The following is a 22,448-nucleotide window of genomic DNA, read 5'->3' on the forward strand; positions in this document are numbered from 1 at the left end:
GTGTGAGCAACAAAGAAATGGGTGTGGGAAGTTGGAAACAATTTTTTAAATGCCCTTTATAATAATCATCAGAATTTTCTCACTAAACGGACCTTTTAGGAGTCACTCTAAACTGGGGATGTTCAGGACAAAAGAACTCTGTAGAAGAGTGACATGCACGATAATTTTAGATTCTACTCACATCACCACATCAAGGCAGTGATACTCTAGAATGTTTTGTAAATACATTACAGGTGGCCTCCCTGTTAGTCTCCACAGGACCCAAGTAACAACCTGAGGCTATTACTGTTCTTAGAGCTTATTTCTTCTTAAGTCATCTTTCTAAAGTTAACCTTGAAGAATGAGACATGAACCAACATTTTGCTGCTCAGATCTTGCCTGAAAAGAGAAAAGCTGATAATTTTTCCAATCAGCATACACATTGTGCATACAAGAATTATATAACCACATAGTTACAAATAATTGAAAAAAAGTGTTTAAAATCCTTTAAAAATTATGCAGTCAAGAAAAAGAAAAGGCAACAATAATTGTGTACAGCTATTTCTGTTACCGGCCCAACTTTAGATGCTTTTAATAGCTTTTAAAAGGATGAAGCAACTTAGCACACAATAGCATTTAAAGATTGCTACATATCTTTATACATACTGGAAGTGTTAGCTGCTCAATCATGTCCAACTCTGTGACCCCATGGATTGTAGCCTGCCAGGCTCCTCTGTCCATGGGATTCTCCAGGCAAGAATACTGCAGTGGTTTGCTATCCTTTTCTCCAGGTGATCTTTCCAACCCAGGGATCAAACCCATGTCTCTTACGTCTCCTGCACTGGCAGACAGGTTCTTTATCCTAGTGCCACCTGGGAAGCCCCTGATACATACACCACCATGTATAAAATAGACAGCTAGTGGGAGGCTGCTGCATAGCAGAGGGAGCTCAGCTCAGGGCTCTCTGATGACCTCCAGGAATGGGATGGGGGCTCAAGAGGGAGAGGATATACCTATGTTAGTTGCCCAGTCATGATCAACTCTTTGCGACCCCAAGGACTGTAGCCCGCCAGACTCCTCTGTCCATAGAATTCTCCAGGCAAAATACTGGTGTGCATAGCCATTCTCTCCTCGAGGAGATCTTCCCAACCCAGGGATGGAACCTGTGTCTCCTGCATTGTGGGCAGATTCTTCACCGTCTGAGTCAGGAGGGAAGACCAGCTACATATACATACAGATACATATAGCTGATCCACTTTGTTGTACAGAAGAAACTAACACAAATTTGTAAAGCAATTATATTCCAATAAAAAAGGTTACTATATGTTTAAACATTACTGAATGAATGAATAAATGCCTTTGTATTTTCTCTGCAAGTCAAATCTAAGCATATCATAATCTAGAGCTTAGATTACACTGTAAACTGACTTTCTATTTCCTCTTCTACTTTCATTTGAAATAGGTCTTTTCCAGCCCCATGTTGCCCTTTTCATTGTTCTATGGTGATACTAGATATTTTCTGCTAAGGCAGTATACCCTTCCAATAACTTCCCTATACTATGTCTTCTCTAAAAGGATCATTTTTTTTTTTTCATTACAATCTATTATGTTATTGGATAGGTACTGTGGCGAAGTCATTCAGAGGGATATCTGTCCTCCATTTTCCGTATATATACCACTTCCTTAATAATTTCTACACACATTAACTGGATAGCTTTCAAAAAGAATAAAGCATGTGATGAAGTGCTACTTATTTAACACTCATTATGCATACAGTATATGGGGTCTACAAAACAAATACATAAAATAAAGACAGCTTTGTCCTTCCTTTATACCTTTATAAGGGAAGCCACATGGACTTTAAAAGCTATAATGACTGGCCAAATGTAAAGAATGTCTTAAGAGAAGTGTCAATAACATGCTATGGGAATCCAGGGGAGAAAAAGTTTACCTAAGATTAGGGAAATCTATGAATTTAGTACTGAAAAATGATGCTTCTGATGAACCTTCAGGGAGAGGAGGGAGATAACATAAGAAAGAAAAGACAAAAAACAGCAGCATGAATGAGAATGAGCAGGTGTCGGAGTTTGGCTGGAATATGAGAAAGGGAGGGGCGGCTTGAGAAGGTTAAGTCTCCAAGAGGCCTGAACACCAGGCTTAAACTCTAACTCTGTTCACTAAGCAACAGAGGCTTCCTCAGGGCGATGACAGTCAGGAAGAGTAAGCAAAGCTTAGTTTCTTCTGTCTTGTTTGTTTTGGAGGACTGGATAGGCGGGAAGGGGGGAAATTCCATATTTACTTCAGGCATCAAACATCTGCACATTTCACCGGGAGCGAAAGGAAGGCCGCACCTTGGATGAGCGTGGAGTGAGCCCTCAGGACAGCAGGGGGCGATTCAGCCATTTCCCAATAACCAAGACTTAAGTGGGGGGTTAAGTGAGACTGCTAGAGTTCGGTTCTTCAGAGCCACATAATTAACGGCCTCTATTTACAACCAACGCCTACGGTTGCCATGAAATCCTCTTTTTATCTCTGAAGACTGCCAAGTGTTCCCAGTATATAATAGTTCAGGAATTAAAGCTTTGTTTCCTAGAGCTAGGCATCCCACTCGGCAGGATGAGGGGATCTTGGATTTTTTTAAATTAATTAATTTATTTTAATTGGAGGCTAATTACTTTACATACTGTGGTGGTTTTTGCCACACACTGACATGAATCAGCCGCGGGTGTACGTGTCCCCACTGTCCGCGCCCATTTCTAACCTCTGTTCAGAACACCCTCAGTACTAGGATTCCAACTGCTGGTGCTATGAGGCCCCCTAGTGCTCATAATGCAAACAGAGACTTCAGAAACACCTTCAAATTAACTGTGGAATCAATCAGCAGACCATGAAAACAATATCATTTTGAGGAAACAAAATGATACTGATGAAATATAAAAGAGTCTGTTTTAATGAATTCATCTTGAATTATGATGCGGCAACTTTCAGAACACAGGCCTAGAAAAGTCTAAGCAATATTTGATAATAAAACTATTTTTCAAAATTATGATCTATACTATTTATATTTCACTTTTGATTTCCTGACTTAAACACTATTGTATCATCTATAACACTCAAAATATTAAAATTTTTAGAGAATAACACATATTGATTAAGTCTTTTGTAAGGAGAGTTTACCACTTGTATAATTTTTAGAAATAGATTTAACAAGTGAGATTTTCCTCAAAAACTGATTTATCATATGAAATGCCATAATATTTAGTCTGTCTCATTATAACAACTGTCATATTTATAGTAACATTCTTCAATGGCTTTAACGAGGAGACACCCTGGTGTTTAGCAGGCAGCTGAGAAATGTGTTACAAATTACTTCACAGTAATTTGAGTGCTCAAGTGTGCAAATACTATACCTTTATTTATTATGGGAACAAGATCTTATATTTGGGATCCTTGATCATTTATTGTCTTCTACCTTACAACATGTAGACACATCTTATCTTCTAAAAGAGAATTTTCCTTGAATATATACATTGTCTTAATGAGTATTGCTTTTTATATCACTCATTAAATAATTTAATTTTGTATACCAAATGAAGCTTCTCTTGATATCTCCAAAAGTAGCAGAAAATCACTGCCTTGGTTAGGTTAAAGCCCTTTCTTTAGTTCAAAAACATTTATCTGAGATTCTGACTTCTTCAAACCAAATGTACTTTTAGACTTATTCTAAAGTACACCATAAATCTGTCTAGAATCCATGAAAATATATGAGGATAAGTGAATATATGTTTGCTTCTGGCTTGGCTGATAAACTACCTCTCTCTCTCTTTTTGTATTACTGTGGGTTTATATTTTCTATTAATTTTTTTAAAAATTTGGCATCTAAAAAATGAAACTACAATAAACTTTTAGCACTAAATGTATGTTCACAAATCATATACATTTACATTGACAATAGCTCCAGAGTATAAATTTGCATTAAAACAACTCATCAGATCCTATAAATACCCAATAACTATTATCGGGAACTGCATATATAAGATAACTTCAAAGTCCCACACACTCAGGCTAATTTTCATGGTGATTTTTCAGTCGCTATTATTAATTGCCACACTGGTTTCTGATATGGGGGAAAATCATTAATTTCAAGTATAACCTTATGCTCTGAGACAACAGTGCAACATGTTTCAGAATCCTGTGGGTTGACGCCTCAGCACTGCATATTTAGAGGAGAGAATTCAAAGACTATGACAGACTTGCATTCAACCTTCCTACGAACAATGGATAACACATATAACCTCTATGACCCTCAGTTTTCTCATGTGAAATCAGAGATGATATTCCTTATCTTTTAGAGTGTTAGATTCTTTATGAAGAGAAGAAGTACGTGAGAACCACAACATATAGTAGATGTACAGCAAGTAGCAGTGATTGTTCTAATCAGCCTCAACCACAGTTTTCAACACAGATGAAGGCCACCATGAGTCATGATATTGCTGCAACAATATTTATTTAAAGAGACTCTGAATAATGCACTATATTTAATTTCAGGTCAACTTACCAAGACAGGAGTACAAACCCTGACTTATCCAAGCTAATATGGCAAGAGTTATAAGGTCGCCAAAACTAGCAGCAATGGGTGTAGCAACATTATCAGGGTTTATACCAGTCTTCTTTGAACCAACGATAACCCCAACCATTATTATTCCTAGGGAAAAAAAAAGTTCATTACTTTTTGTGCCATGGTTTAAAGAGAATCCATTCCCCTAAATACTGAAGTACATACACTAGATAAACAGCACATCAGTTCCCGGTAGGTTGCTTAGGTAAGCTGACTAAAGCAAACAAAACATTTTACTTGAATGTTTTGGTAAAGTGTCTTTCAACAAATTCCAAGCAGGGATCACAAAAGATGTGAGAAGTTCACTGTTGCATTTAGAGACCTGAAAGGCTACTCTAAAATAACATTAAAGTTTCCAATTTAGTAACATGCATGTCTTGGATGTAATGTATTCATGTGTACAAAGCCAAAGATTTTATTTTAACCCTCAAATAAAGTATGAAAATGTCAAAGAAAGGTGAGCCGTATTTACACATATAGCAACTGAGAAGGAGGCCAACAAAACCAGATTTGTTTATATAGTGGTAGCCAGAAACGCTTGCCCCATTTTTTATTAAAAAGTGTTGAAGTATTAGGAAGAGAAGAGCAATTAAATTTTGAACGTTGGAGGTCAGAATACAAGAAGCAGTCTTTGTAAAGGATATTCTTTAAGCCCAAAGGTTCTGACTATAAACCTACAACAACAGAAGATGAAAATGTGACTGAGTTCTTGTACATTTAAATCCTCATATTCTTGAATATAGAAATGGGAGAAAAATGGTAACATCATATCCATACCATACTGGACAGATTTCCTCATGCCAACATGTTAAGAGGATGCAGTACAAAGAAAATTTAAGATTAGTTCATTTACATGCTAAGCATAAATTAAATCCTTGCTTAAGGTCACACAGCTTGTAACAGTGTTTTTCCTACCTGTAAGGCCAAAATTATTAAAAGTATAAATTTTGTCTTGGTTCAATGCCTCAGATCTTATATTCTGGAGGTTTTTTCAATCTATGGACTTACCTTTCCCATAATATCATTATAAATAGAAAAACAAAACATAGCAGGAAAAACATTTAAATGTATATTACAATAATCATTCAAGATGTGATCATATAAAATTTTTTTTCAAAATTAGTACCTTTAAAGATCAAGGTGGAAAGTTCTCCTATGACAGAATGCTATCTATAATTTTTCAGCTGAAAACAAGTTATTTTGCCATCATGGACCAGTGAAAAGAGTTGGGAGACAAGAAACAGGTTTTAATTCTGATTTTTCTGTTAATAAGCTGATGAAATTGTACAAGCCACCTTACCTAAGTCAGTTTTCTCACCTACAAGAGGTGGTTCAATAGCATCTGCTCTACATATATAAAGGTCAAGTTACTATAAAAGTGGAACACACATTATTCAAAATAAAAGTGTAGACATAAATTTTTTAAATCTGAATTTTAAAGTTTTAAAAATCCCAAGCAATAAAGATAGTTGTTATCTGAAATTTTTTAAGCAATTCTTTCTAAATGAAACTAGAGAGAAAACAGAAGCAAATGAGACTAAAGTAATAGTGTTAATGCTTTAACACTTTTTCTTACCAGAAATCAATTTTCCAATAGCATAACTTCACTCTGCTTTACCCATATTAACATCAGTCAATTCCACTAATTCTATATAAAGACAAGATACTACCCTTGGTATAATTTGAGTACTAAAACAAAATGCTTGAAAATATTATTGTAGTCAGGTCTTAATTTTAATAAGAGCCTTTAAATTATTAGAAAAGAAAGAAAGTGAGGTCGCTCAGTTGTGTCTGACTCTCTACAGCCCCATGGACTGTAGCCTGCCAGGTTTCTCCACCCACAGGATTATCTAGGCAAGAATACTGGAGTGGGTTGCCATTTCCTTCTCCAAAGGAATCTTTCCAACCCAGGGATTGAACCCAGGTCTCCTGCATTGCAGGCAGACTCTTTATGGTCTGAGCCACCAAATTATCAGAATCTAGCCCCAAAAGTTACCTTCATCGTATGAGATCACTGATATGAGAATTTCCATTTTTAACCTTGCTGGTGATATAAAATGAGAAGATGACAAGTATAAACAAAAATTAACAAGTCTTTATGATTATGATTCCATAATAAGCTAGTTCTCTAGTGTGAAGTTCATATAAATAAATCAATATAAAAATGGTATCCCAACTGAAAAACCTTCTGGCTCTTTAACATTCTATAGCTAACAATATGCTATGTTAAGCATATGGTTATACTTCTACTGCCACAGAAACAGTAAAGGAATTTTTTTTGAAATCTGAAACTTCAAAATATTTTTAACAGAGGGACAGCTTTTGAAATCTAGCATTCCTGGAATACTTGTTACTCAAATGACAAGGTAGGCAAATCTTCTGCATGATTTCCAGAAAGGAGTTTCTCAATTAATTTAACTTACAGAGACAAATAAAATTTCTAGGTTATTTTCTGGTCTTGTTTGGGAGCTGTACCAGGAGACCTAAAGCCAGGACATAACACCTCGGAAAGCTTGCTCTGTATGCTAAGGTTTACATGTGATACGTATAAATATATCTGAAAAAAACTTTGAAAAGTTGTAGATAACTTTTCTGTTTTTTTAAAATAATGAAAAATATCAGTGAAGTAAAACGTGGAAAATGAATAATTAGAAAGTAGAGACTGCAGAGTAGACACTGACAAACTTACTTACCCTGCAGGAGTGATGCAATGAAGGCAGTTGCTACACTGCTAGAGCACAAAAGTATGGAATGATCGAGATAGTATTTTCCCTCTGGAATCCAGCCCAATATAATTGCTGCCACAGCTGCTAGGAAGCCAACTACTGTTGCTTGAACCTTAAAAAAATATTTAATAAAATCCAACTGAATTATTCATTGAGAAAACACATTTTTTTATTTGCTGATGTCCACAGGCATATAAGGAGTCAAAAGAAAGTATTATATATGGTAACTGAGCTGCCTTACCTTTTGAAGAAGCTACTACATTTTAGTTTTGCTATTCCCTAAGCTAGTGGGTTCTCAAAGTGCCCTGATCTGGTAGCAGTAGGTATGGAATGGGGTTTAGGAATGTATTTTTAACAAGCATCCTAAGTGACTTTGGTGGTGAAATCCATAGATCATCTACGAAAATACCAACCTTAAGACTGAAAAGTACCCAATCCACACAGCTTAAGTCTGACTCTTGAGGCAATATTGGCAGGAGACTGAATTCTATAATCAAATGATAAGGGTTTAATTCCTAGCTATACCACTTAATCTTGTGGTAAATTATTCAACAAGCATTAATTTAGGATCTACTATATACAAGGTGCTATGCTTGGTGTTGGCCTACAACAGCGGTCAAAACAAATTCATTCCCAGCTCTCACAGAGCTCCTGGTCAACGGGAGAGGCAGACATTAAAAAATAACTTCACAAACATCTATAAAAACTTTAGCTCCTAATCTGAAAAATGGTAATATTGAACACGGAAGGGTTATTTTTGTATTTAAATGAATAACATGAAGATATAAAGTACTTTCCACAGTGGTAACACAAAGCAACCCTCAAAAAAAAAAAAAAAGCAACTAAAAAAAGTCACACTGACTGTGAACTCTTAGAATCACATTAGACGAATGCTAGAACCAAAAGAAACCCTAAAGGCACCTCTAGTTCACTTATTCTTAATTGTGTTTGTGTCATGGACTCCTTTGACAATCTGGTGAAAGTTTTATAGATACTTCTCTCCAGGAAAACACAAATGCAGTAAAAATTTTGAGCAGAATTTCTGTGTGCTCAGAGACTCTCTGAAGTTAATAATCCACGTACTGAAATCCAGGGCTCCAGGTGAAAAACTCAAGTACTCTGATTTTGTTGTAGAGTAAATAAATGGAAATGCCAGGCTAGAAAGTCCAGATAGCCTGGATTCCATCCGCAGATCTTTCACTGCAGCAGATTTAGTGCTGAGAGTCAAGCTACAAGCATCACTATGCTGGTACCAGTTGTTAAGATACTTTAGCATTCTGATCCTGGTTCAGTTCAGTTCAGTCGCTCAGTCATGTCTGACTCTTTGTGACCCCATGAATCACAGCACGCCAGGCCTCCCTGTCCATCACCAACTCCCAGAGTCCACCCAAACCCATGTCCATTGAGTTGGTGATGCCATCCAACCATCTCATCCTCTGTCGTCCCCTTCTCCTCTTGCCTACAATCTTTCCCAGCATCAGGGTCTTTTCCAATGAGTCAGTTCTTCGCATTAGGTGGCCAAAGTACTGGAGTTTCAGCTTCAACATCAGTCCTTCCAATGAACACCCAGGACTGATCTCCTTTAGGATGGACTGGGTAGATCTCCTTGCTGTCCAAGGGACTCTCAAAAATCTTCTCCAACACCACAGTTCAAAAGCATCAATTCTTCAGCACTCAGCTTTCTTTATAGTCCAACTCTCACATCCATACATGACTACTGAAAAAACCATAGCCTTGACTAGATGGACCTTTGTGGACAAAGTAATGTCTGATCCTGGTTAGTAAATAATATATGTGAAAGTGGTAAAATGAATAATTTAAATTCTAATACTGTGACTCCAAAGTTTTTCTTAGAAATAAAATGCAGAGTTTTTGTTTCTTGGAAATGAAATACAGAACTAGGGAGCCTATGGAAGACATTGTAATACACACACAGCTAAGATAAAGAAGTCCTATTCTGAAAACCTACAAAGGAAACACCCAATTGTATCCAAGATAAGAGCAAACTCCAGGTTAAGGAGTAGCTGGGGAGCTTAACAGGAGGCATGGGCCTAAATAGACGTGAACTCAGGATACATCTATCCTGGTGAGGGAATGACTCTTCAATGAGACTGGGGACTCTGGGGTTCCCAATAAATAAATAAATACCTACTTTATTTGACAATTTATGGACAGGTTGAGGTGGCCACTGTGTGCAACTGTGAAGGAATTCTGTGATGGTCATCCGCTTGGGATCCCATTTAATAGTCAGAAGAACACGCACCCCAGCTAATGCCAGCATGAGGTGCCTCTGACCTTCTCATCCCTCCCCACACATCCCCTCCACAGCCAGCCTCAAGTCAGAGGAGCACTGCCAGCCCACCCTACTCCCCCAGCCAGCCGTCTACTCCCTCACAAGCTGGAGCAGACAAAGCTTCAGAGACAGCACCACTGCCACCCCCAACCTGACCTTGTTTTCTTCTCCCCTCTGCTTTTGTCTATAGGTAACTGGACTCCAACCAGTTGCTGCCTCACTGGCTTATACCAACTGGGTCCTGATGAGCCCGAGTGGGGTTCCCCGTTTCTCATGCATCCTTGGTGGAGTGAGACAAAGACACAGACTTCAGGCTGTGGCAACTATTATGATAGGATCAGTGAAACCCCAGCCATCTCCAGCTCTCATCCTGACCAACAGTTATGGAAAGAGAGATGGCAAGGGAAGGGCGGAGACTACGAGTGAAAGGAAAAGTTAAAAGCAGAGATGGGAACTTCCCTGGTGGTCCAGTGGTTAAGAATCCGCCTGCAAATGCAGGGGACAGGGGCTCCATCCCTGATCTGGGAAGATCCCACATGCTGACGAGCAACTAAGCCCATGAGCCACGACTACTGACGTCTGCACACCTAGAGCCTGTGCTCTGCAAGAGAACCCACCAAAGTGCACGCACCGCAACTAGAGAGGAGCCTCCACTGGCTGTAAATAGAGAAAGCCCACACAGCAATGAGGACCCAACACAGCCAGGAATAGATAAACAAAAATGTTTTTAAAAAGATGAGCGCTTCGTAAGAAAATAAAACAAAAGCAGAGGTGGAAAATTATTAGAATAATCTATAGTCTAACTCATATTACTTAGTAAGAGTAAACTCTTAGGGTATTTAAAGAATAAAATAGAATATATTTTCAAATTTTCATTTATATATTAATTTGTAAGTAGCCTACTGGTTGTTGGATATATTGGTTATTACTCCAGCATAGATTCCTACAGTTTCAAGCTGAAAAGGATCTTGGGTATCTCTAGTGCAATACTAAGGAAATGAAGAGGAAAATGAAACGTAGAAGAAAGGCTAAATTAACAAACATTACATAGCTGGTGATTGCTAGAGTTGAGACTAGATTTCAAGCTTTCTTACTTCTAACTGTGTGGTCTTAGAAACACAGATACCTTTTATTTCTTTGTCTTTGAACATTACATGGAATTTCTTTTCTGCAACCATGTTCTCAACATTATGTCTGAGTTGAACTAACATTAAAATTAGTTGAGCCAGACTTCTCCAATGGTCCAGTGGTTAAAGCTCTGTACTTCCAATGCAGGGGGCACAGGTTTGATCCCTAGCAGGGGAACTAAGAACCCACAACGCTGCACAGCGCAGCCAAATTAAAAAAAAAAAAAAAAAATTTTTTTTAGATTAGCGAGCACTTCATAAACTCAGGTTTGCTAAGGAGGTGCTAGGGGGTTGCAGTCTTGTGTCTTGGGGATAGCAGCAGGTAGTGGGAGAGAAAGAGATATTTCCCTGAGGTTAGAAAGACCTGTAGATAATCTATATATAATTGACAATTTAATGTGCTTATTTGTATTAACACTGACAATATTAAGAAATTAAGGAAAATTCAGCTTACACATCCTATCACATAAAAAAAGAGCAAAGTTTAATTAGAAGATTTACTTTAAAAAAAGTCAAAGAAAAACAGCACCTAAGCAATGAAGTGCTACATATTTATTTGTACACATATTAACTCAAATTCTTGGAGAAGGCAATGGCACCCCACTCCACTACTCTTGCCTGGAAAATCCCGTGGATGGAGGAGCCTGGAAGGCTGCAGTCCATGGGGTCGCTAAGAGTCGGACATGACTGAGCGATTTAACTTTCACTTTTCACTTTCACGCACTGGGGAAGGAAATGGCAACCCACTCCAGATTGTTCTTGCCTGGAGAATCCCAGGGATGGGGAGCTTGGTGGGCTGCCGTCTATGGGGTCGCACAGAGTTGGACACGACTGAAGTGACTTAACAGCAGCAGCAGCAGTAACTCAAATTCTGGCTCTATTACACATGGGAGAAAATATTTTTTATATTTACTCTATATTTTGTATGTTATACATTTTCCATATTTAGAAAAATATGTTTCTAGAAAAAGAAAACTTTCAGAAGTTATCCATTTATTCTATCATTTGTTCATAAATATATGTGTGTGTATACCCATATACATATCACTTACCTGTTTTAAAGCCAAGTTGCCAATTATTAGGTTCCACTTTTCAATGGGTGAATCCATCTTCCCAATGTTTACCTGTTAAAATGAACATTTTCATGTATCACTGAATAAGCTATATGTCCTCTATTCTGCTAAAACAGCATATTAAGTATTAAAGTCAAAAACAATCCTTTAGTATATCTGATGAACTTCTCCTGCACATTAACTATAATTCTAAATTCATACAAGTCTTGCATCTCACATTCAACTTGCCTGAGATGTTTAGAAAAAAAAATTTTTAACTTAATTACTAGCTCAAAAGAACCAGTGGACTAGTTAGTACTGTCCACCTGCCCTCCGCTATCTTACAACTAACATCAAATGTCATCCTAATATGTTAAATTTTGTCTACTGAGGCCCAACATAAATAATTACATAATTTTGAGATGCTAGCATTTAATTCGACATCATGAAACTTATGCATTGACCAAATAACCAGACATAAATAAATAATTCATATTACATAATTTATATTTGAGTCATAATTGAGTCAAAAGTATCAATAAAAACTTCATGTTGTTCATACATGAATGTTGATAATGTATCTCTCTATTAAAATGTATATATCTGTTGACTAAATGGAAGAATATACTCCAAAAATTAATATTTTATTCACACATTCAATTGCTCTGTAAGTTAATCATACTTTTCAACAACTTAGGATTCAAAAAACATATATCCAAATCTGACAGTTTTTCTAATGCAGTCATTTGGAAAGCAATAAGCAATCATTATTAAAAATTCACTGAGCCAAGTTTCAATTATTTATCATATGGTTGGTTATTGAAGACAGATGAATGGGTAAAGTAGCAGATACATAAGGGTAATTATTTATGGGTAGTTAACCATGGACAAACTACAGTTTAGCTCACTGGTTTCAAACCAACAGGTTAAGTGCCACATCAACATTTCCTGTTTCAATCTGGGAAAGAGATTCTGTTCTCTAACTTCACTCTTGACTGTTGTCTCAAAGTATCAAGCAAATGCACATATTAAGATTTCTCAGTGTTTCACAATAATTATTCTTGCTCTCTTTACTTGTATTATTTCCTTCTTAAGCCCAGAAGTCTAAATTATTCATAAAACCTGTGTTTGTAGCTCTGGGTCTCTGCTCTAGTGAATAAAGTATAAGCCATGTTTAAAGAGTGGACCTATCTCAGGTTTAGTGTTCAAGAAACAGGTATAAAGAAATTCGTGTTATTTATAATAAGTTTTAGAAAGATGTCTACAGGTATAGGATGCAATCTAAAATGATTCCATGAAAAAGTACAAGATGTCAAGACTTCAGAACCCCTTGATGATCAATGGAGATACATTCATTACAGTCTACGAAAACAAAATAAGTAAACAAATAAGAAAAACTGGTTTGAGAAGCTTCATTTATATTCTTTCCTTCCCCTCAATGGCTCTTACGGATGCTAACAAGAGTATTAGAATAATCAATATTAACAAAAAATTTGTAAGGAAAGTCTAGCTATTACTTTCCACAAGGTAAATTTTAAAAGGAGTTAAGAAAGTTATGACCAACCTAGACAGCATATTAAAAAGCAGAGACATTACTTTGCCAACAAAGGTCCATCTGGTCAAGGCTATGGTTTTTCCAGTGGTCATGCATGGATGTGAGAGTTGGACTGTGAAGAAAGCTGAGCACCGAAAAATTGATGCTTTTGAACTGTAGTGTTGGAGAAGACTCTTGAGAGTCCCTTGAACTGCAAGGAGATCCAACCAGTCCATCCTAAAGGAGATCAGTTCTGGGTGTTCATTGGAAGGACTGATGATGAAGCTGAAACTCCAGTACTTTGGCCACCTCATGAGAAGAGCTGACTCATTGGAAAAGACCCTGATGCTGGGAGGGACTGGGGGCAGGAGGAGAAGGGGACGACAGAGGATGAGATGGCTGGATGGCATCACCGACTCGATGGGCATGAATTTGGATAAACTCTGGGAGTTTATGGACAGGGAGGCCTGGCGAGCTGCGATTCATGGGGTCGCAAAGAGTCGGACACGACTGAATGACTGAACTGAACTGAGGAAATATTTAGATGGTTATTTAAAATGGGAGAAATAAAAAATAAATAAAATAAAATGGGAGAAATAAAATGGACATTTATGTGATGAAAACAAGATTTGATATTACTACACTGGGCTGTGCTGTGCTCAGTCCCTTCAGTCCTAACTGACTCTTGGTGACCCCATGGACTGTAGCCCACCAGGCTCCTCTGTCCATGGAACTTTTCAGGCAAGAATACTGGACTGGGTGGCCATGCTCTGCCCAGGGGATCTTCCCAACCCAGGCATCGAACCCACATCTTCCCGCATCTCCTGCATTGCAGGTAGATTCTATACTGCTGAGCCACTGGGGAACCCTTTTACTATACTACCCTAAGGTTAAATGGGCCAAAAGGGGCCCCTCCCACTAGTCCCTAATATTAAAAGCCAAACAAGTCTTTTCTACTTACCCCAGTTTTAAAATATATATATTTAAGGGGCTAGAAAAATTTACCCTGAGATATATGACTAGCAATTATTTGGGGCAACAGTTAGGCCAAAGAGCAGGACCTCCTCGGCTTAACCCCACTCTGGGGATTCCAGAACTCTTAAGTAGGCAAAATGGACAGGAAACGAAAGAAAAACTTCTAAACTCCTCCTCTAAGATCAAAGATTGTTAAGGGATCCCAGTGAAAACTAAAGTTACAGGTGGGCTTCCCAGGTGGCGACCGTGGTGAAGAGTCCACCTGACAACACAGGGGATGTACAAGACACAAGTTCGGTCCTCGGGCTGGGGAGATCCTCTGGAGTAGGAAAGGGCACCCCAGTCCAGTATTCTTCCACAGACAGAGGGGCCTGGTGGGCGACAGTCCACGTAGCTGCAAAGAGTAAGACACGACTGAGCAACTGCGCACAGGAGAAGATCAGGAGGTGAGAGTTTGAGAACTCCAGGTCAGAATGGCCATCACTAAAAATAACAAATGACAAATGCTGGAGAGGGTGTGGAGAAAAGGAAGCCCGCTTACACTGCTGGTGAGAATGTACATTGGTACAGTCACTATGGAGAATAGTATGAAGGGACCTCAAAATATAATTACCTACGATCTAGCAATTACCTAAATATAATTACCATACGATCTAGCGATCCCATTCCTGAGCACATATCCAGGCAGAATTATACTTTGAAAAGACACATGCACCATTATGTTGATAGCAGCATATCCACAATAGCCAAGACAGGGACACAACCTAAATACATGTCTATTGACGGATGAATGGATGAGAAGATCTAACGGAACACCACTCAGCCATGAAAAAGAATGAACTAATGCCACTTGCAGCAACATGGATGCAACTAGAGATGATCATACTAAGTGAAGCAAGTCAGACAGAGGAAGATAAATACTATAAGATCCCTCATATGTTGAATCTAAAATACAATACAAATGAACATATCTACGAAACAGAGACTCGTAGACCAGGAGAACAGACTTGCGGGTGCCAAGGGGAAAGGAGTACGTGGTGGGGGGTGGATTTAGAGTGGGGAACTAACAGTTACAAACTATTACAAATAGAATGGATACACAAGATAATTCAATATCCTATAATAAACCATAATGGAAAAGAATATGAATAAATAATGAGAAAAATTATGATTTATTTATATGAAGTTCTAAAAATAACTGAAAGACCAGAGATTACTTGAGTTCAGAGGGATTACCTGGCAGCTGAAATTAACAGCAAAAGCACATCAGGGTGAGAAAAATGTTCTGTACCTTGTTGATGGTGGTAGATACACATCTAATATATTGGCCAAAACTCATCAAATTATACAGTTAATATTTACATATATTATTAAATGTAAACTATGCTTCAATAAATTTAGCTTTTATAAAGATAATTTCATACAACAGCAATTGCTTTTATGCTCTTCAATAATATTTCTATTCCCACTACCTGGTTTGGTCAAGTATTAAAATTTTTACCATATGTAGTATACTAATATATCATATGTACGTTTAACAAAAAGATCCTAATGACTCAGAGAACCACAATGGTGTGAATCACTCACCTACAGCCAGACACCCTGGAATGTGAAGTCAAGTGGGCATTAGGAAGCATCACTACAAACAAAGCTAGTGGAGGTGATGGAATTCCAGCTGAGTTATTTCAAATCCTAAAAGATGATGCTCTGAAAGTGCTGCGCTCAATATTTCAGCAAATTTGGAAAATTCAGCAGTGGCCACAGGACTGGAAAAGGTCAGTTTTCATTCCAATCCCAAAGAAAGGCATGCCAAAGAATGTTCAAACCACACAACTGCACTCATTTCACATGCAAGCAAAGTAATGCTCAAAATTCTCCAAGCTAGGCTTCAACAGTAGGTGAACCAAGAACTTCCAGATATTCAAGTTGGATTTAGAAAAGGCACAGGAACCAGAGCTCAAATTGCCAACATCTGTTGGATCATAGAAAAAGCAAGAGAATTCCAGAAAAACATCCACTTCTGCCTCACTGACTACACGGAAGCCTTTGACTGTGTGGAGCACAAACTGTGGAAAACTGAGGAAAATTATTAAAGAGATGGGAATACCAGACCATCTCACCTGCCTCCTGAGAAACCTGTATGCAAGTCAAGGAGGAACAATTAGAAATTGACATGAAACAACGGACTGCTTCCAAACTGGGAAAGGCGTACGTCAAGGCTGAATATTGTCACCCTGTTTATTTAACTTATATGCAGAATACATCATGTACACTGTCAGGCTGATGAAGCACAAGCTGGAACCAAGGTTGCTGGGAGAAATATCAATAACCTCAGATATGCAGAAGACACCATCCTAATGGCAGAAAGCAAAGAGGAACTAAAGAGACTCTTGATGAAGGTGAAAGAGGAGAGTGAAAAAGCTGGTTTAAAACTCAACATTCCAAGAAAGGAAGATCATGGCATCTGGTCCCATCATTCCATGGCAAATAGATGGGAAAACAATGAAAACAGTGACAGATTTTATTTTCTTGGGCTCCAAAATCACTGCAGATGGTGACTGCACCCATGAAATTAAAAGACGCTTGCTCCTTGGCATCCAGTCCCATCACTTCATGGCAAATAGATAGGTAAACAGTGGAAACAATGGCTGACTTTATTTTTCTGGGCTCCAAAATCACTGCGGATGATGATTGCAGCCATGAAATTAAAAGACACTTGCTCCTTGGAAGGAAAGTTATGACCAACCTAGATAGCATATTAAAAAGCAGAGACATTACTTTGCCAACAAAGGTCCCTCTAGTCAAGGCTATGGTTTTTCCAGTAGTCATGTATGAATGTGAGAATTGGACTATAAAGAAAGCTGAGAGCCGAAGAATTGATGCTTTTGAACTGCAGTGTTAGAGAAGACTCTTGCAAGTCCCTTGGACTGCAAGGAGATCCAACCCGTCCATCCTGAAGGAGATAAGTCCTGGGTGTTCATTGGAGGGACTGATGTTGAGGCTGAAACTCCAATACATTGGCCACCTGATGCGAAGAGCTGACTCACTTGAAAAGACCCTGATGCTGGGAAAGGTTGAGGGCAGGAGGAGAAGGGGGTGACAGAGGATGAGATGGCTGGATGGCATCACCGACTCAATGGACATGGGTTTGGGTGGACTCCGGGAATTGATGATGGACAGGGAGGCCTGGTGTGCTGCAGTTCATAGGGTCACAAAGAGTTAGACACGACTGAGCGACTGAACTGAACCGAACTGCTCTGTAGAAGAAAAGCTATGACAAACCTAGACAGCATATTAAAAAGCAGGGACATTACTTTGCCAAGAAAGGTCTGTCTAGTCAAAGCTATGGTTTTCCCAGTAGTCTTCTATGGATGTGGGTTGCATCATAAAGAAGGCTGAGCACCAAAGAATTGATGCTTTTGAGCTCTGGTGTTGGAGAAGACTCTTGAGAATCCCGTGGACTGTAAGATCAAACCAGTCAACTCTAAAGGAAATCAACCTTCAATATTCATTGGAAGGACTGATGCTGAGCTGAAGCTCCAACACTCTGGCCACCTGATGCGAAGAACTGACTCATTGGAAAAGACCCTGATGCTGGGAAAGATTGAAGGTGGGAGGAGAAAGGGACAACAGAGGACGAGATGGTTGGATGGCCTCATCAACTTAAGGGACATGAGCTTGAGCAAGCTCTGGGAGATGGTGAAGGACAGGGAAGCCTGGCGTGCTTCAGATCATGGGGTCACAAAGAGTCAGACATGACTGAGCAACTGAACAACAATGACGACACCAATGTTTAACATCATTATATAGTCAGATATCCAAGACTCAATTTATGATGTCTTCAACCTTTTTCCTCTTATTTTTTCTAATTGAATAATTTCTACTGATTTATCTTCAAGTTCATGAATTCTTTTTTCTGCTCTCACCAATCTGATACATTCACTCATTAAGACACATTTGTTTAATTCTTTGAACATTTTTTCCTTTAGTTCTTTGAACACATTTATATTAGCTGCTTTGGAAGATTTTGTTAAATCCAACATCTGGGGCCACTTTGAGTCACTTCCTGTTGACTGAATATGAATCACACTTTTGGGTTTGGTTTCTTTCCACTGGTGATTTCAGTCAAAAACTACACAGTATAATAATGTGTTATAATAACTCTGGATAACGTTATATTCTGCTGAGGATAACTGGGTTTTCCTTCTAATAGGCAGTTAATTGGTCTAGACTCAAACTGCAAACCACTGTCTCTCCCACAAGGGGCAGCAGTTCATATCTCTGCTTGGTTCTTTTGGCTACCAACTACTGCTTTTTAGCTCAGCTTTTGGGGAGGGTCTCTCCTGCACCTATGTAGTTTAATGGTCAGCCAAAGATTTGGACAGAATTAATGCTCAGATTTGGGGGCTCATTCTCTTTGCAGTTCTCTTGCTGCTGGGATTTCCCCATAAATTTCCACCTGCTCTGTCAGCTTCAAGCTCTGCTATCTGATAATTCATGCCACCAAAACTTCAATTTTCTGCCACTATGGGTATGCACAGTAACAGAAGGCACTTAGTCAAAAAATGCAAAAACTCACATTTTAGCCAGTATGCCTTTCAAGTATAGGATGCTTCACAGTTTTGCCTACTTTCTTTTCTTCTTTTGCCAGACTCCTTGAACTTTGCCACCTCAATTTGGGAAGACTATGGGTTTTCTACCACATGAGATTAGAGAATTCCATCGAGAAAAAGAAGCCACAAATTTTGCCATTCTTACCCACTGCAGTTATGGTCTCTTAAGGGTAAACTCTAGTTTCTATTTGGTTTTGTAGGCTTTCAATAATCTACAAGTAATTTATTGTCCAGATTTTACAACTGTTATTCTCTGAGAAGTTTCACTCAACCACTTTATTCTGTCATTAACTGAATTGGGAACACTATTAGAATGTTACGTGCTTGAAATATTTGATAATAAATCTTAATATGCTAAAACACACACACACCCTAATATCTTTCTGAATGTACAGGGGTGAAGCATATATTTATAATCTTGATTGTGATGATGGTTTTGCAGGTACATACTATGTACCTAAACTCATCAAACTGAAGACTGAATTTGTCTGGTTTCTTGTATGTTGATTATACCTCAAAAAAGCTACAAAGAAGAGGAGAGAGTTTAAAAATCTAGTTGATTAAAACAGTTCTTGATTAAACTTAAGCAGTTCCACTCCACAAAATTATGACTATGGGTTAGTAGTTATAACTTAAGAAACATATCTTAAAATTAAGAACTCTTAATAATAGGAATATGCACTCTTACTTAGGTATCTAACAGTGAGGGATGACAATAAAACATAAAATTTAGAATTATGCCAAATTTAGGAAAAAATACTGAGACTGTAACAGTACCTACATTATGTCAGAGTTATTAATGTCATTATTGGGGACTTAATTTTTTTAATTTAGAAGTTTTACAGTTTGAATGGAAAGTCTAATGTAAAATTATTATGGAAAGAGGTTTTTTCCAATGTCATGTGCCTCCACTGGAATGTAAGCTCAAAGAAGGCAGGAACATTTTCCAGTTTGTTTATTACAGATTCCCTAGCACATGGAGCACTGCTTGGCATATAGAAAAGGCTCAAAAATATTTTTTCAATTAATGAATTTAAAAGGTAGAATGTTTCAACATAACTTTAGAGAACCAAGGTTTGAGGCAACAAAAATAGCAATGTGCTCCCAGAAAATAGTTTTAAAAGCTTTAAAAAAAAAAAAAAACAAAAAAACCTATTATCATTAGGACAGTGAATATCATTCCTGACACTTCAGCATTCAGAAGCAGAAAATTTTAGACCTCAGATAACAGAACTTAAACTCAGTAATTTATAGAATCATCGTATTTGGTTTACTTTTCAATTATAGACTACTGTTAAATATTTATAAGAATATCTACTATAACATATATCTATGGTTAAAAAGATAAAAATCTAGGAAAAATTATTCAAGTTAATCATTATACCTTTAGAGATAAATTTTGACTAAAGTAAGGAGGGCGAGATAAAGTTGATTTGGATTCACTGTTATGAAATCTCCCTTGTTGAAACAGGAAATCTATCTTACTGGAATATCTCTTTTATCTGTGAACATTTAATCTTTAGCTTTATAAAATAACAAATTTTATATACAACTGACCTTCAACACATTGGGTGAGCAGGCTATATCTGACATCTTGTGTTTTAAATTCTCTATCTAAGCTCATTTAACCTATTTCTATTGCAGACAATCATGAAAATGAGAAAAGACTTTTTCATGGAGCAAAAGATTAAAGTCATCATGGACTAGCCTTCTACAGCTATAATGATTTTTACTCCTACTTTCACAAATGAAAATAAATAGAACATAGAAAAATTGTAAAATGTATATAAGAATTATATTTTGACCATAGATGGAAAAGGTAACTTTCAAACAGTGCTTATTCTAAGTTAAAAAAAAAAAAAATTATACTCCTCCAATTGCCGGGAGAAATATAAATAACCTCAGATATGCAGATGACACCACCCTTATAGCAGAAAGTGAAGAGGAACCAAAAAGTCTCTTGATGAAAGTGATAGAGGAGAGTGAAAAAGTTGGCTTAAAGTTCAACATTCAGAAAACTAAGATCATGGCATCTGGTCGCATCACTTCATGGCAAATAGATGGGGAAACAGTGGAAACAGTGGCTGACTTTATTTTTTGAGGCTCCAAAATCACTGCAGATGGTGATTGCAGCCATGAAATTAAAAGACGCTTACTCTTTGGAAGGAAAGTTATGACCAACCTAGATAGCATATTAAAAAGAAGAGACATCACTTTGCCAACAAAGATCCGTCTAGTCAAGGCTATGGTTTTTCCAGTGGTCATGTGTGGATGTGAGACTTGGACTGTGAAGAAAGCTGAGTGTTGAAGAGTTGATACTTTTGAACTGTGGTGTTGGAGAAGACTCTTGAGAGTCCCTTGGACTGCAAGGAGATCCAACCAACTGCAAAGGAGGTCAGTTCTGGGTGTTCATTGGAAGGGCTGATGCTGAAGCTGAAACTCCAATACTTTGGCCACCTGATGCGAAGAGCTGACTCATTTGAAAAGACCCTGATGCTGGGAGGGATTGGGGGCAGGAGGAGAAGGGGGCAACAGAGGATGAGATGTCTGGATGGCATCACCAACTCAATGAACATGAGTTTGAGTAAACTCCGGGAGTTGGTGATGAACAGGGAGACCTGGCATGCTGCGATTCATGGGGTCACAAAGAGTCAGACATGACTGAGCAACTAAACTGAACTGAACCTTCTTCCTGGAACCAGGGAGTACAGTCAGCAGTCTGCTACAACATCCCAATTATAGACAACAGGCAACCAAATTAAGGTGGTGGCAGGTGGTGCATAAGAGAAAATGATGAAGATTTCACAGGTGAAACTGACAGACTAGTCAAAAACTAGATAGAGGGTAAGTGATTGTAACGAAAATCAACTGACAAAACAGACAGAAAGCTGTCTGTCTTACTTGTTAGAGTAAGAGAAGATGATGAATTTAATTTTGAAACTAAACTGCAATGAGTGGTGCAGATAGTTGAAAATTTCAGCTCGGCAGTCAGCAAAGAAACTGGAGATACAAATCTGAGAATCAGTAATGTGTAAGCAGTGGTGGACTGCAATGATTGATGGAGAACATGGAAGACAAGGTGCTGAAACTTCAAGGAAACCTCACATCCAGAGAATGAGCAAAGAAGGAGTAAGAAGAAATGGTGAAAGAGGTGAGGGGTAGCACAGTGTGGGGTCTCAAAGTCAAGAGTAATAGAAATTTCAGGAAGGCAGTTTCAGAACAGTCAGTGAAGAGTCTCTAGAAGGTGAGGCTTTGGAGGTTTTGTTGTTAAGAAGTCATTACCTTAGAATTGCTTTAACAGCAAATAGGGCTTCCCTGGTGGCTCAGATGGTAAAGAATTTGCCTGCAATGCAGGAGACCCAGGTTCAATCCCTGGGTTGGGAAGATCCCCTGGAGAAGGGTGTAGCAACCCACGCTAGTATTCTCGTCTGATGAATTCCATGGACAGAGGAGCCTGGTGGGCTACAGTCCACGGGGTCACAAAGAGTCGGACAGGACTGAGGGACTAACACACACACAGCATCAGAGCTG

The 22,448-nt window shown here is 38.2% G+C and overlaps 1 protein-coding gene across 7 annotated transcripts in view; it reads right to left on the minus strand.

Annotated features, from left to right (window-relative positions):
* The window catches only part of SLC41A2 (solute carrier family 41 member 2), a 128,811-nt gene that overhangs the window by 47,390 nt on the left and 58,973 nt on the right, over window positions 1-22,448 (minus strand). For all 7 annotated transcript variants that reach the window (XM_065938408.1, XM_065938381.1, XM_065938412.1 and 4 more), the window contains 3 exons: window positions 11,796-11,867; window positions 7,291-7,435; window positions 4,538-4,684 (listed from right to left, as the gene is read on the minus strand). In XM_065938408.1, coding sequence (XP_065794480.1) covers window positions 4,538-4,684; window positions 7,291-7,435; window positions 11,796-11,867 — 364 coding nt within the window. The remainder of the gene's footprint in view (window positions 1-4,537; window positions 4,685-7,290; window positions 7,436-11,795; window positions 11,868-22,448) is intronic.

This window comes from Muntiacus reevesi, chromosome 1 (genome assembly GCF_963930625.1).
Source record: "Muntiacus reevesi chromosome 1, mMunRee1.1, whole genome shotgun sequence".
Classification (NCBI taxonomy): domain Eukaryota; kingdom Metazoa; phylum Chordata; class Mammalia; order Artiodactyla; family Cervidae; genus Muntiacus; species Muntiacus reevesi.